Source organism: Vipera ursinii (assembly GCF_947247035.1).
Source record: "Vipera ursinii genome assembly, chromosome: 2".
Taxonomy (NCBI): Eukaryota; Metazoa; Chordata; class Lepidosauria; order Squamata; family Viperidae; genus Vipera; species Vipera ursinii.
Window position 1 is genome coordinate 246,015,029 of NC_139513.1, and position 16,341 is coordinate 246,031,369.

At 42.2% G+C, this 16,341-nt stretch overlaps 1 protein-coding gene across 7 annotated transcripts in view; it reads right to left on the bottom strand.

The window, feature by feature from the left end:
• APC (APC regulator of WNT signaling pathway) overlaps positions 1–16,341 on the bottom strand; it is a 74,974-nt gene that overhangs the window by 17,199 nt on the left and 41,434 nt on the right. For 6 of the 7 annotated variants that reach the window (XM_083351471.1, XM_083351474.1, XM_083351469.1 and 3 more), the window contains one exon: positions 12,225–12,323. In XM_083351471.1, the coding sequence (XP_083207597.1) occupies positions 12,225–12,323 (99 nt within the window). Of the gene's footprint in view, positions 1–12,224; positions 12,324–13,319; positions 13,399–16,341 lie in introns of those variants that run through there. The other variant, XM_083351475.1, reaches the window with a different exon arrangement.

Below are 16,341 nucleotides of genomic sequence, written 5' to 3' on the forward strand. Positions count from 1 at the left end.
GTGGTGGTGTTTCTGAGCAGCATATGGAGTCTTGGGTGCTGCCAGATCCCCTCCTTCTTTTCCCCCTTTTCTCTCTCTCTCTCTCTGTCTGTGTGTGTCGGACCCGCGGGGTACGGCTGGTAGGGAGGCAGCAGTCCGGCATTTTTCCCACTCTCGTTTGTGTGTGTCAGACCTGTGGGGAATGGCTGGTAGAGGCGGTGGCAGTCTGGTGTTTGCGTCTCTCTGTGTGTCAAGCCCATGGGCCCAACACACACACAGGAGGGGGGGAAACACCAGATGGCCACCTCTACCAGCCGTTCCCTCCGGGTCCGACACACACACACACACAGGAGGGAGGTAAACAACGCCAGACCACCACCTCCCTAACAGACCTCTCCTGCACGCGGAGAAATGCCCATTCCCTCTGCTGAGACGTCCCAGTTGCTTGTGTTGCAGAAGGCAAGTATTTGGGATGAAGACTTGAGATTTGGCGTTTCTCAGCCCGCGCTGATCTCGCTCTCCTTATAGTCTCCCTCTCTCAAGTCTTCATCCCAAATGCAGAAAACAAGCTGAAACAAAGAGAGGGAGACTGTAAGGAGGGCGAGATCAGCACGGGCTGAAAAACGCCAAATCTTGAGTCTTCATCCCAAATACTTGCCTTCTGCAATGCAAGCAACTAGGACGGCTCAGCAGAGGGAATGGGCGTGCGTGGAGAAACGCAGATTTCCTGTGCGCCCTTGCGAGATATGGAGGTGCTCCAGGTAAGTAACTGGGATGGCTCAGCAGAGGGAGTGAGCGTTTCTTCGAATCTCAAGTCTTTGTCCCAAATGTAGAAAACAAACTGAAACAAAGAGAGGGAGACTGTAAGGAGCGTGAGATCAGCACGGGCTGAGAAACGCCGATCTCGGAGGGGGCAGGGCAGCTGCATGTCTCCCCTTAGGCTCCACTGTTCTGTCATCTTGTTGCGCGCATGCGCGTCCTTTGGGGCTCCCAGTTTTTTCTTTTGTGAGGGAACTGGTTCCGAGTGGCTCTTTCACTGTTTCAGGTTGCCGACCCCTGTTCTAGGGTGACTTCAATTATATATAGGTATATATGAATATACGTATATATAAATATTGTTTATATACACACACACAGGCAGAGATGTATGTAAGGTAACGTATGGTAATGTAACTTAACATGTTTAAGTGCCAAATTAAAACTTACTTAAAAAGCTAAAGGCAGAGCACAGTCCTTTTGGGTAGTTAATAATTTCTGTGGGTAAACAAAGCACTTGGAAATAATTATGCATTAGCATTCAACTCAAACTATTAATTTGGCAATAGTCAGATATTATATAACAATATTAACAGTGTCATAACAGGCACATTAACTACTTTGTTTTATAAAACTGAAATAAATATTAAAAAGTATGTTAGATGTTAACATTTGCTAGATTATACATATTACAATATAAGACAGCCAGTTGGGTCTAGTGTTTGTGTCTATGAAGATTCTCAGTCATCCAAGGTCATGATTGTCCTAAAGGTGCTTTTTTTCAAGAAGCAATTAAACTTTCTTTGTTTTTCCTTGAAGATGTTTTGCTCTCATGAAGAAGCTTCTTGGATGAGAAGCGAAACATGTTCAGGAAAAACAAAGTCCAGTTGCCTCTTGAAAAAAGCACCATTGGGTCTAGTGCTTAAGGTGTTGGGCTAGGAACCAGGAGGCCATGAATTCTAGTCCCATTTTAGGCATAAAAATCCAGTGGTTGACTCTGGGCTAATCACTCTCTCTCAGCCCAACTTACCTCACAGGATTATTGTAATGGGGAAAATAGGAGGAGGAAGGACTATTAGGGATGTTAGCTGCTTTGAGTTATAAACAATAATAAAGGTGGGATAAAAAATTCAAATAAATAAAAAGTAATTTGATTTGAAATGTATTAATTAAAACTATTTGACCTTCTGAAAATATAAAATATTTCAAAAGCATCTGTAATATAAATTTTCCCACAGGATACATAGTCCAGATGGATAAGAATAAAGAATTAATTGTTACGTAAAAATTTGTGCTGTATTGCATGGACAGAGCTTGCTTTTAAAAACAAAATAACAAAATAAGGTCAGGTTTGTTAATATTACATTTTGCATTATTGGAAAAACCAGGGACACAGATTTAAAAGATTCCTAGAAATCTTCTAGTCCAAACTCCTCCCGAGGATAAGAATGCTCAGACCATCGCAGATAAATGGCTGTGCAAGCTTGGATTGATGATGGAGCACCCAAGATTCCATGAGCCAGGATGTTCCACTACAATAGCTCCAACAGTCAGGAAATTCCATGTTATTTCACGTTTCTCTCTTCCGTGTCCACCCATTGGTTCTTATCCTACTTTGGAAAATAAATTTGTATCTTCTTGGCTGTGGTAGCCTTTCAGGTATTGGAGGACTGAATTCATGTTTCCTGCTCTTTTCTTTTCTTTGGCTAAATACTGCCGGTTCTTTTAACTGTTCTATACAAGATTCAGTCCCACGCCTCTAACCTTCTTTGTTGCTCTTCTTTGCATTCCTTCCAGTACCTCAGCATTTTTCTTGTAGTGTGGTAATCAATACTAGACACAATACTTGAGCTGTGCTCTGACCACTCCAGCAGAGATTGGAAATATCACTTCCCATTATGCAACCCAAAATTTAATTGGCTTATTTGAAAGTTAGAAAAAACTGCTGGCTCATGCTTAATCTGTGGTCTATCAGGACATCCAGATCGTTTTTAACAAGTACTACTGATAAGCCAGCTATCACTTATCTTATACCTGTAGCACTTATTTTTTTTCCTACTTAAATGGAGAACTCTACATTTCTCACAACTGAATTGCATTTTGTTGGAAAAGGCCCAATGTTCAAATCTATTAACCTCCTTTTTACAGTGAATCTGTCTTTTGAGATATTACAAGCCCAACCACAGAAATTATTGGATAAACAAAAACTATGACTTTAAAATTGTGAAGAATTGAAGCTGTATTTCTGTTAAATAATGTTTTTAATACTGAATGGTACACGTGACAAAATAGAAACAAATTACATGCCCATTTGCAATGAGAGTTCCTATAGACTAGAGCACGGGTGTCAAACTTGCCGTGTCACATGTCGCAACTTTTTTTGCATTGCCGGAGCTGGGGTGGGCACGGCCTCTGTATGATGCAACCAGCCTGCGGGCCGGCAGTTTGACAACCCTGGAGTAGAGGATTATCCTTGTGTCCCTCTAACTGTGAGACAAATATGTCCCATTATACATTTTTAGAAGAAATATCCTCATGACACAGCCTTTCTTTTATACCACCCCAAAATGAACATACAGTTATACTTTTAAAATAGCATTTTTCATAATCTCTCAAAATAAATCTAGGAGAACAAAAGAAATCATCAACATCTAGCATTTCTGGAAGTCTTATCGCCTGCTTGAGGCATCTGCAAATATTTCCCCGCTCCTCCCCAGTCACTGGGTACTGCCTCCACAGCCATTACTGCTTGGGCTGCAAGAGAAATCTGTCCTGTATCAGCAAATACAAATGTAGAAAGTTAGACTTTGAGCTCTTTATGGCAACTATATAATTCACTATAGCGCAGGAATGAGAGACTATTCAGGAAAACTGAACTAGCTTATTAGTAAGTTCCAGGCAGACAAATCTAAGATCCAGGAATCAGAGTTGACTCTGTAGCCTTGCGCCAGTCCAAAAGTCAATCAGGGAATCAGAACATGTTCAGGAGGTAACCTCTGAGACCGGAAAGATGTTTGCCAACAAAAGTCTGACACCAAAGCTCTTTTAGTCAGGCACATCTATTCCCGAGTCCTGACTTTCTTTTAAGGAACCTCGCTGAACATTTCTGTTCTACTCACTTGGTATATATGTGAAGGCCGAGGATCTTTTCCTGCTCAGGTTCTAGGTCAGGTGATTCAGACTGCTGCTATGCTTCTGTACAGGTAACTGATTACTTGATCTTATCCCTACCCTGGATTAAACATTAAGCAAAGTAAACAGTGATTAATGCACCAAGGGAAGGGGGCACCACAGTGTTTTTTTCCCTCCTAGCTACCATGACCTAGCCCCGTAGTGGCAAACCTATGGCTTCTCATGAAAGATGGAATTGATTGACTTCCCCCCCAAAAAAACCCCCTTTGTTTCTTTGCATGCGGCGGCAGCGGCGGATTGTGAAGGAGATACGGCATGGGGCTGGAAGTCAGGTAAGGAAAGAAAGGCAATTTCTGGGGGGGGTGTGAGGATTTCTTTCCTTACCTGCCCCACTTGTTCCAAGACCGCTTTCCACTCAGACGCGTTGCTCTTGCCAATGGCCCGACCGCTCACTTCAGCACCCTCCCTCCCTGAGCCTCCGGCATTCCACCTGCTGCTTTGGTGGCTCTATAGGCAGAGCAACTCTGCAGCTCTGCCTACAGAGCCACCAAAGCTGTAGTTGAATGGGCAGATGGGAAACCTGCCCCACTTGTTCCACTTTCGGCCGAGCCACATTGCAGCAGGATTGGGCACAATACACGAGGCAGCAAACGGCCGCATCACGCCGAAACCGGCCATTTGCCGCCACCTGCCCAATACCGCTGCCATGAGGCTGCGGAACAAATGGGGCAGCGGTAAGAAACCGGTATACCGGTTCCTGACCTCTGCCTGGCTTGTTCTGCAGCCTCATAGCAGCATTAGGTGCAATGCGGGAGGTGGCAAATGGCCACATTGTGCCGAAATTGAGGGAGCAGCAGACTGTGGCTGCTGATGGACACAGTTGGCCCCCATGGACTCGCTGTGTGCGGGGACCGATGGTGTCAGGCAGCAGCCGCCCCGGCCCCTGCCTCACCTTGCCTTGCAGCAATGGCACCCCTGCCCTGCCCCCTGCCTCGCCTCACCTCACCCTGCAGGATGAGCCTCCTGCACACCATCCCACCCACCAGAGACCCCCTGGTTCTCCCCAAACCCTGCCTGGCCCCCACAGGTATCCCTCCCCATAAGCAACATCAAGGTGGCCACGTCAATTCTGGCCACACCCACCCAGTCTGCTGTGACCACCACAGCCACCCAATGGCCACAGCCACCCAATGGACTGGACCGAGATGCCCTACGCACAGTCACTCATGCGCTCGTGACCTCCCGTTTAGACTACTGCAACGCTCTCTACATGGGGCTGCCCTTGAGGACCCCTCGGAGGCTTCAGCTGGTGCAGAATGCGGCCGCGCGAGTTGTGATGGGGGTTTCCCGATACTCCCATGTAACACCTCTACTCCGCGAGCTGCATTGGCTTCCAGTTGCCCTCCGGGTGAGATTCAAGGTGCTGGTAATGACCTATAAAGCCCTAAATGGCTTGGGTCCGGGATATCTGAGGGAACACCTGCTGCCAGCATCAAGTTCCCTTCCTCCAGTGCACTCCCACAGGGAGGGTCTTCTCAGGGTGCCGGCGGTAAAAGATTGCCGGCGGGTAACACCCAGGGGGAGGGCCTTCTCAGTGGGTGCGCCTGCCCTCTGGAACCAGCTGCCCGTGGAGCTGAGGACTGCCCCCAACCTCCATTCATTCCGCCGGGACCTGAAGACCTGGCTCTTTGAGCTCTCTGGCCCAGGCTGAGAATTTTAATTCTAATTTTAATTGGGGTTTTTTACTTTTTCAGGGACTGTTATAATCTTTTAAATTGTTTTTAATTTTTGTATTTATTTCTTGTTTTAATTACCCTGTTAACCGCCCTGAGTCCTTCGGGAAAGGGCGGTATACAAATCCAATTAAATAAATAAATAAATAAATAAATAAATAAATAAATAAATACATACATACATACATACATTTATTTATTATTTATTTATTTATTTATTTAATTTATATACCGCCCTTCTCTCAAGAGACTCAGGGCGGTTAACAGGGCAATACGTAAAAGACAAATACAAAAGTTAAAATTATTAAAACATGATTAAACAATGCCCATAGTACAAATAGTACAAATTTAAAATTAAAGTCATAATAACAAACCCACCCCATCCCATCAGGCCAGGCCCGCTTCCTTAAAGAGATGGGTTTTAAGGTCGCACCGGAAGGAGCGGAGGTCGGGCGCCATCCGGAGCTCTACCGGAAGATGGTTCCATAAGTCCGGTGCACCCACAGAGAACGCTCTCCCCCTGGGGGCCACCAGTCGGCATTCTTTGACCGGCGGCACCCTGAGGAGGCCCTCTCTGTGGGAGCGTACTGGGCGGAGGGAAGTTGACGCCGGCTGCAGGTGCTCCCCAAGGTATTCTGGACCCATGCCATGGAGGGCTTTGTAGGTCATTACCAACACCTTGAACCTCACCCGGAAGACAACTGGCAACCAATGCAGCTCGCGGAGCAAAGGTGTAACACGGGAGTATCGGGAGACCCCCGACACAACTCTCGCGGCTGCATTCTGTGCCAGCTGGAGCCTCCGAGTGGTCTTCAAGGGTAGCCCCATGTAGAGAGCGTTGCAGTAATCAAGACGAGAGGTCACGAGCGCATGAGTGACCGTGCGCAAGGCATCCCGGTCTAGATAGGGCCGCAACTGGCGCACCAGGCGAACCTGGGCGAACGCCCCCCTAGTTACAGCTACAATATGGTCTTCTAAAGAGAGCTGTGAATCTAGGAGGACTCCCAAGTTGCGAGCCCTATCTACAGGAGGTAATGACTCACCCCCCATAATGAGGGGTGGGATATCCTGAATATCCCGGGATGCCGGTACGCACAGCCACTCCGTCTTGTCGGGGTTGAGACGAAGCCTGTTCCTCCCCATCCAGACCCGGACCGCCTTTATTAAATAAATAAATAAATAAATAAATAAATAAATAAATAAATAAATAAATAAATAAATAAATAAATAAATAAATAAATAAATATATAAATGGGCCATGCCTACCCGGCACCCAGCGATACAGAAGTGAGTTTTGGGTTGCAGTTTGGGCACTCGGTCTCTAAAATGTTCGCCATCACTGACCTAGCCTCTTTCACTTTCACACTCAACTTTAATTTTCAGCACTTATGGAATCTTAATGTCTTGTCAGTTAACCAATGAAAGGGCGCCACTCTTAGGCTTTGCTTAGCCTTAAGGCAACAACAGCAAATTTCATTACACTGACTATAGTAGAATATGCAAATTTTACATAGTAAACACTTAAGCAAATTGAAATCTAAAATATCTGGATGGTATCAGCTTGCCTCTCTCATCTAAAGCAGGGCTTTTCAACCTTTGCAGAGATTGTATCACTTTTAGGATATGGCAATATTTGATACCACCAGTCACCTAACAGATGGGCGTAGCCTGCTCAACGCCACTTACTGGACACAGCTGACTCGAGACAGCTGGGTCAGAACGGAACAAGTCACACTGGCTAACTCAATGTGGGGACAACTCGGTGCCCCACAAACTCCTTGCCTCCCCAAAGTGCTAGTAGCCAAGCACATGTGTGTGCACATGCACACACAGACGCGCACACACCACATTCCAGGTTTGGGGACTTTTATCTACAGAGGAAGGAGGGGGCCTTCTCCCCAAGCCCAGGCATGATTGGCAATTTGCTAGCTCAGATGTGGACACAAGTCTCCAAGCTTGGAATGTTTGTGTGTGTGTGTGTGTGTGTGTGTGTGTGTGTGTGTGTGTGTGTGTGTGTATAGCATGGTAAAGAGAAGTTCTTTTCCCAATCTCAGACATCATTGGTGTTTCCCTGTCCGTGCCCCCTCCTGCCAAAACAGGAGGTGGAGGATGTTTGCAGGAAGCAGTTTCCTCCGAGTCCAACTTCTATCTTGACAGATCTCTGGAGACCAAGAGGAGGCGGCAGAGGAACAGCGCTCCCGGGTCCTGCACAAGGGAGGCTGGCCCTTCTTGAAAGGGAATTCCCATTTCCAATTGTGCCTGGAAAGGATGCTGGCTTGTTGGGGCAGGCTTCCCTCACACAGCTCCTCTACTACCCACTCCTCCTCTCCAGAGATCTGCAGGGGAGACAGAGATCTAGAGGGCAAGGTGAAGCCTCCATATTGGCCACTTCTACCTCTCCAAGCCCTCCTCAATTAAACATACATTATATATAAATTAAAACACAGACAAAAAGAAAACATAGTTAAATCTCTAATTACAGCTTTCACATATTTTCTGGAAAAACCACCTTTATTGATGTTAGGAAGCAAGAGCAAACCTTATTAAGGAACTCTTAAGAGGAAGGGAATTGAAGACCCCAAAAGGTCTTGTTCTTTCTAATCTGCCTTCCCTTTGAGCCTTTAGTTCTCATTATTTCATTATTATGTATTTAAGAAGAAGATCAAAGGTCTCCATAGCTCAGGATACTCACCTTAAAATCAGAACCCAGAAAAATTTAGTTAATCCACAGTACTGCCCAATGAAGAATTAAGATAATCTTTGGGCCCTGAGAGTATGCAGGTGTCCAGTCAGAATATTAGTGGCACATCTGTCAGCAACTGGAAGTGCATAAGTCCATGTACTTCCCTTCCCTGTCACACAACTCAATCCATACATCCTTTAATTTTCAGACAGGTTTTTTTCCTCATACGCTCCTTTAAAAACCCACAAGGTATAGTGTAATTAGCAGGAAAAATAAATCTAGCACTCCTGAATTCTTTCCCCAAGGGGGAAAGTTCACAGCCTGCGGGTTGCTAGCAAAGTCGTCAAACAACATAGCTACAGGGAGTGCAGAATTATTAGGCAAATGAGTATTTTGACCACATCATCCTCTTTATGCATGTTGTCTTACTCCAAGCTGTATAGGCTCGAAAGCCTACTACCAATTAAGCATATTAGGTGATGTGCATCTCTGTAATGAGAAGGGGTGTGGTCTAATGACATCAACACCCTGTATCAGGTGTGCATAATTATTAGGCAACTTCCTTTCCTTTGGCAAAATGGGTCAAAAGAAGGACTTGACAGGCTCAGAAAAGTCAAAAATAGTGAGATATCTTGCAGAGGGATGCAGCACTCTTAAAATTGCAAAGCTTCTGAAGCGTGATCATCGAACAATCAAGCGTTTCATTCAAAATAGTCAACAGGGTCGCAAGAAGCATGTGGAGAAACCAAGGCGCAAAATAACTGCCCATGAACTGAGAAAAGTCAAGCGTGCAGCTGCCAAGATGCCACTTGCCACCAGTTTGGCCATATTTCAGAGCTGCAACATCACTGGAGTGCCCAAAAGCACAAGGTGTGCAATACTCAGAGACATGGCCAAGGTAAGAAAGGCTGAAAGACGACCACCACTGAACAAGACACACAAGCTGAAACGTCAAGACTGGGCCAAGAAATATCTCAAGACTGATTTTTCTAAGGTTTTATGGACTGATGAAATGAGAGTGAGTCTTGATGGGCCAGATGGATGGGCCCGTGGCTGGATTGGTAAAGGGCAGAGAGCTCCAGTCCGACTCAGACGCCAGCAAGGTGGAGGTGGAGTACTGGTTTGGGCTGGTATCATCAAAGATGAGCTTGTGGGGCCTTTTCGGGTTGAGGATGGAGTCAAGCTCAACTCCCAGTCCTACTGCCAGTTTCTGGAAGACACCTTCTTCAAGCAGTGGTACAGGAAGAAGTCTGCATCCTTCAAGAAAAACATGATTTTCATGCAGGACAATGCTCCATCACACGCGTCCAAGTACTCCACAGCGTGGCTGGCAAGAAAGGGTATAAAAGAAGGAAATCTAATGACATGGCCTCCTTGTTCACCTGATCTGAACCCCATTGAGAACCTGTGGTCCATCATCAAATGTGAGATTTACAAGGAGGGAAAACAGTACACCTCTCTGAACAGTGTCTGGGAGGCTGTGGTTGCTGCTGCACGCAATGTTGATGGTGAACAGATCAAAACACTGACAGAATCCATGGATGGCAGGCTTTTGAGTGTCCTTGCAAAGAAAGGTGGCTATATTGGTCACTGATTTGTTTTTGTTATGTTTTTGAATGTCAGAAATGTATATTTGTGAATGTTGAGATGTTATATTGGTTTCACTGGTAAAAATAAATAATTGAAATGGGTATATATTTGTTTTTTGTTAAGTTGCCTAATAATTATGCACAGTAATAGTCACCTGCACACACAGATATCCCCCTAAAATAGCTATAACTAAAAACAAACTAAAAACTACTTCCAAAAATATTCAGCTTTGATATTAATGAATTTTTTGGGTTCATTGAGAACATGGTTGTTGTTCAATAATAAAATTAATCCTCAAAAATACAACTTGCCTAATAATTCTGCACTCCCTGTATTGCTGGTAAAGGCAAGAATAAATAATGAATCAATTTTGCAGCTCTTCCCTATTACTACATCCTCTTACCTCCAGAATGTGGCCTGAGATTGCACAAGGGGCTAGGCTAAAATCCAGTTGAGTAGTTTGCAGCCAGATGTTCAGTATAGACCTTGCCAATGTGATTTTAATAGCTCAGGAAGGGATAGGAAAACCCGAGGAAAAGTTTGCAATCAATAAACCATGGTGGACTACGCTCGTTTTGCCCTAATAAGATTCTCCTCCCCAGCATCAGCCCATTGGTTTCAGAACTGCATGGCCACAAAGGGGAGGGGCAGCTCCGTGTTTGCAGGCCTGACGGCACCTGTTGGAAAGCCTCCTGCTTCCCCCCTCCCTGCAGTTACTTCCTGCAGAGCCATCCTCATCCCGCCAGGCCTGCCACCATGCCGGCAGACAGGTGAGAGCGCCAGCTGACCCGTGCTTTGCAGGATGAAGCTGGAGGATCTATGCTGGCAGACCCGTCGGCATCAGGATGGCTCTGAAGGAAGTAGCTGTGGGGGGAGGGGGGAACAGGTGGCTTTTCAGTAGGTGCCACCAGGCCTGCAAACGCAGTGCTGCCCCTCCACTTTCCAACCCCAAAATTGCAGGATAAAGTTGGGCAGCCTTTGAGCGCTGCTGACAAGCTGCAGATCTGCTGTAGTCTTGGTTGCTGCCCCCTTTCTTGGCAGTGAGGCTGGAGCGTGCAGCCTTTAGTCGGGCCTGCCAGTATGGTGGCGGGCAGGAACGCCACTTTGCAGGACGGAGGTAATCGCACGTCCCGCCCTAGCTATGGCGAGGAGTTGCAACTGCATCTGTGCCCAGGGGGCGAGGAGAAGGAAACGGAGGAGCGCAGTGGTGAGCTGCCTTCTGGCCCGCTGAATTAAGGGTTTTCCTTTGATTACGGGTTAGGGTGGGCTGGCCCCTCACTGTCTCTAGGGTGGCCCCAGGCCAAATATATACACCTCGTGGGCGTGTCTGTCTATCCCCTTCTCCTCCTTTTGTCTTTGGTGTAGCTGCAACTGACTCCTTTCCCCAGGCTGCATGCAGCTTCTGGAAGCGCCAGTCAGCTGGAGCCCTGTGTGGATCCTGAGCACTCAGCAGAGCCCCGGCAACACCCCAGCTCCAGCTGACTCTCCCACAGGCCTGTGCTGTGTTGTCCCCGCTTCAGCTCACCTCCACGCTACACTTTTACACTTAATTTTACATGTTTTTTCCCCCAGTGCTTTTCAACCCATCGTAAGCGTACTGCCTGCCAGGTGCCGATGTACCGCCAGTGGTACACATACCACCAGTTGAAAAGCCCTAATCTAAAGAATCCCAGCATTAGTAGAGCATAGGCATAATCTGATGACTCACTCAACTTCTTTCAGGATGTATATTAAATTGTTGTTACAGATAATGTTAAATCTGAAAATCACTATTAAAAATAATATTAACCACTAACTCTATATACCAGGTGTGCATTTCTGGAGTTATATATTAATTACGGCCATCTTCAGGCTGCTTCACTGTAATAAAAGTCTATATACATATCAATACATTTCACCCTGAATTTCAGCATATAGTGTTTTCTCAACTATTCAGCTTTTTTTGTATTTTTCTGTATTCATTAAATGACTACTGTAAAAACCTTAAAGCCCAAAATTTTATGAATGTTGTAAATAATTACTAAAAACAAAACAATGCATTTTTAAAAAGATAATTGTATCAATTTAAAAACAGCCATATAAACCATTAAAATAACCCAGTGCAGCAGACTATTCCATCTATTAAAATCTATTAAATCTATTAAAATCTCTTTTATAGTTTAAAAAAATGACTCCATTCATCTCCAAATAGATATTCTTCATTTTCACACCTGTTTCTCTGAATTCACTAAGCAGAATAGGGACTAGAGACATCCATTACTGATTATAAATTCAGATAGGTCAATGCAGATGTAAAATATATTTTAATTATAAAATGGAGGATTAGCAAATCTACAGAAAACTTTGGTTACCTTGGTGCCTAAATGACTTGTCAGTCTTCGAGGAACAGAGTAATTACTATTAGAACTCATAACACTGGATGTTTCATGGTCCATCCGAGCAGTTGAACTCTGTAAGTTTAAGAAATAGGGTTAAGGGGGTTAAAATATTAGCACAATGCAAATGTGGAACTTATTGTTCCACTAAATAAGTCAACTCAGTAAATCTCATTATGTATATGTATGTATATTTTATTGAACTATGATTAACATTATCTAGTAACAAAATAACATAAATCCAAGATGCATAGATAAAAGGTATATAGAAAGTATTTTAAATATCTACTTAAAAGGGAAGCAAAGAGACAGGTACTGTAGATATAAAAATTTACCATAAAAGTTACCATATTATAGCCTATTGCTTTTGAGATAAACTATAAAATCCATCCAAACTTGATAGAATTGTCTGATGATTGATTATTTTAACAGTACCTGTGATTTTTTTTTTGAAAGTCAGCAACTGAAGTGAATTTGTTAATTCACATCTATCCAGTTTTTCAATGTTGGGCAATTATTATTTTATTTGCTAATATTAAATAAATAGTAAGCTCCTTATTTTTAAACTTGAGATCTGGTCCTGTAAATAAATGTAATAAACCTAAATCTGGGAAGCATTTATTTTTTTATTTAATAGTGGTACTTTTGTGCAAAAATGTTATGCCATAAGAGCATGCCTTTATTGAATGACTATCACAAATGAAACTGAGGCCACTTTTTGACAACCTCACAAATATTTGCAAAAATAATTCTGAAATATATGCGCCAATGTAAGTGGAGTCAAGTGCCAGCAATATATAATCTTCCACTACAGTTCTTACACCGAAGCTCATTATCTCATTATTGTTTAGATTTTTATTCAATATGTTATAATAATAAGCCACCATAGTATAGAGAAAAAAGAGTTTGCCACTTATGCAAAAACAGGTCCTTTTGTAGGATTTTATTTTCAATTCATTAATTGATTAAATGCCATCAAATCAGTGTTGACTCTTAGTAACCACAGATTTTCTCCCATCATTATCTGCTCCTAACTTGCTCTTTCAGATCCTGCAGCAGTGCACCCATCACCTTTGTAAATGAATCCATTCCATCTTTTTATTGATTGGGTAACTCCCAGATGGGCAATATAAGGTAGAACTAATGATTTCAAAGCTCTTCAGGAGTCACATGGATAGATGGAACTGTATATTTGCAGAACAACAAGACCTAAAGCCAAGACACACCATTATACCAGCTTGCAGCAGCAAAATAGCAATTTTGATTTCTAAAAATAATTTATTTGTAGAGTAAAGGTGATGACAGAGTTCTAAAATAGGGCTGCTATCTTAAACAGTGTCTTCCAGGGAGTGGGGGGAACAGTATAAATGAAATAAATACAAAGTAATATTAAGGTGAAAATGCATCAGCATCAGTTGCATAAATAAAAATAATTTATTCATTAAATAATGGAAGGTATTGATTATAACAGAATCAAGCAAAATAGTATGTGAGCTTTGCAATGGCGCAGCTGTTTTACATCACCAAAACAACTAAAGAAATCTGCACAAGTTGAAGCTTTCCAGGCACAATGGGAACATCCACAGATTTTGATGTCAAAACTACTTCTTTCCCAACTTTGTTATTTTTATAACTATCTCAAGGCAGTGAACACACACAATATTTCCACCTATTTCTCTGCAATAACAATAACCCTCTGAGGTGGGAGAGAAAGTGACTGTCACCCAGAAAGTTTTTCATGTCTAAGGCAGGACTAGAACCTGGTGCCTTAACCACTAGACCAAACTGGTTATCATCAAACCTGCTTTGCATAAAGTTCTGTGTTTTACATAAATTTGATTGGCATAAAAAGAAATTGCATGATAGGTAAAATATGTATTATATTAGAGTAATATCTGTCAAAAGGGTCAATTGCAGCTGAATTGTACTAGGACCCGGAAACCCCAAAGGTAGCAGTCTGAAAAACATTTAGAAGATGCAAGATCATCTCTGTATTTTGCAAAGAAAATTATATGGATTTGTCCATGAAGTCACCAGAAGTTGAGTTCAACTTGAAAATGGCCTTATATACAATTCTACTTTAAAACACACCACTGAAAAGTAGTTATTGGTCTCCTCTTCCCCCTAAGGACCCGATATTACTCTGGGGGATCCTCTTGAACTGGGATAGTTTGCTACAGATAACTTAATAGAAAGGAAGAATTATTTAAAGCTTCCCTGAACAGAAGCTTTCATTTCTGATTTTCTAAGAAGCTAAACACCTGCTACTGGAAGAAGGGAAAAAAACCACTATCTTGTTGTTTCTACATTTTTTTGGATCTGAGCTACTGAAGGCAGAACTAGTATAATACCAAATATATAATAAAATAGAAGCAATTAAAGCTCAATTACAGAACATTAATACTCAGGAAGTTAAAACACAACTTTTCCACAGAGCCTTCCAGGAATAAAGTTTTATTATGCTGTGGCTGAATTAGCTGATGATTGTCTGGAAGTGATGACTGCATCTGATGTTATAACAGATTATTTTGCTGTTATTCTTTGTCTGATTTTTTATGGTTTTGAATTATTGTAGAGATTAAATAATCATAAAGCTATGGATTTCTTTATTTACCGTAGTCATAGATTGTCCCAAATGTAAGACTGTGGGCAGAGTACAAAAAAGATAGAAGAACAGAAAATATCAAAAGTAAAAACAAAACATGCAAAGATGGAATGGCTACATTAAATCAACTATGATGATAGAAACTTTTCATGGACTTGTGCAATATTAAGGAGGAAAGAGTTTTGCATATTCCTCCAGGAAAGCAGATTCTAGGTTAAGTGGTCAGTACACAGAAGGCTTGTCATCTAACCCAGGGGTCTCCAACCCCCAATCCATGGCCTAGTGCCAGACCGCAGCCCATTCGGAACCGGACCATAGAAGTAGTGGGTGAGCGCACATGTGTACGCAAAGTTGCATTTGTGAAAATGGCGCGTGCACGCAAAACCATCCCGGCCCTTTGCCCCGCCTCACCATGATCTAACCCAAGTTCTAAGCACTTCCTGCAAGGATTCTCAGCAGACCTTCTCCAGGTGGTTGGACTGAATAATTCTGGGAAGGCAGTATACCAGTGCAACAGCATATATACCTCTCTTGATGATAACAAGTACTTTGAATAAAACTGAGAAACCTATTTTTAAACCATTAGAGCTACCACGAAAGTGAAGTGGCATACTAGGCTGTACTAATAAATAACTGAATTATTTTGTATTGATGCCACCTTTTAAGTAACTTTATTTTTGTAATCTGAATATTATTACTACTCTGACTTGCTTACATTTTTTTTAGTCCAGTGCTTTTATTACATATCATTTTAAGCAACCTCATTTTTAATGTTATGTTCTATAAAAATGGTCAAATAAAAAAATTAAAATTAATGCACTGAAATCCTGTTAGTCAAACACGTTATGATGGAACTTTTCTTATTAAAAAGGAAAGCTGCTTAAAATTCATTTTCTGGTTTGAGATATATTTAGGTTTCAGTACACAAATAATCAAAATAAAATGTGACAAAGCAACGACAGCAACAAAGTCAAATAGTGAAGGTTATTTACAATAATATGTCCTCCTATCTTTTTTAACTTTTAAATTAAATTTTCATTAGGATTTAGCAATGGATCTTTGTTGTTCCAAAACAACAGAGAAAAAGAATAAAATTAAAAATACATTTTAGCTATAGTTGCTATGTAATACTAGGAAGTCTTAATAACTTTAAATAAAATTAAGAAGTATATATGTACATAAGTGGATTTAAACTATTTTACAGATTTGTAAAAATTGATTTATGAAAAAATATAATAATTCTAGTTATTAATGTAGATCCAAAGCATATGTATATATATTATAAAGGGCTCTTGAAAGCAAAATGCAGATCTATATTAAATTAGATGATAATCCCTGCCATGTATAAAGGTAGAGCTGGACTATATCCAAATTAATACATAATGTACAACACAGGAAGCACTTTTTAAAAATATATCTTCTTTCAACATTTCCCTAGAATGATGGAATTATTTGGTTTACAAAATTCCACCTTTTAAGAAAAACAAA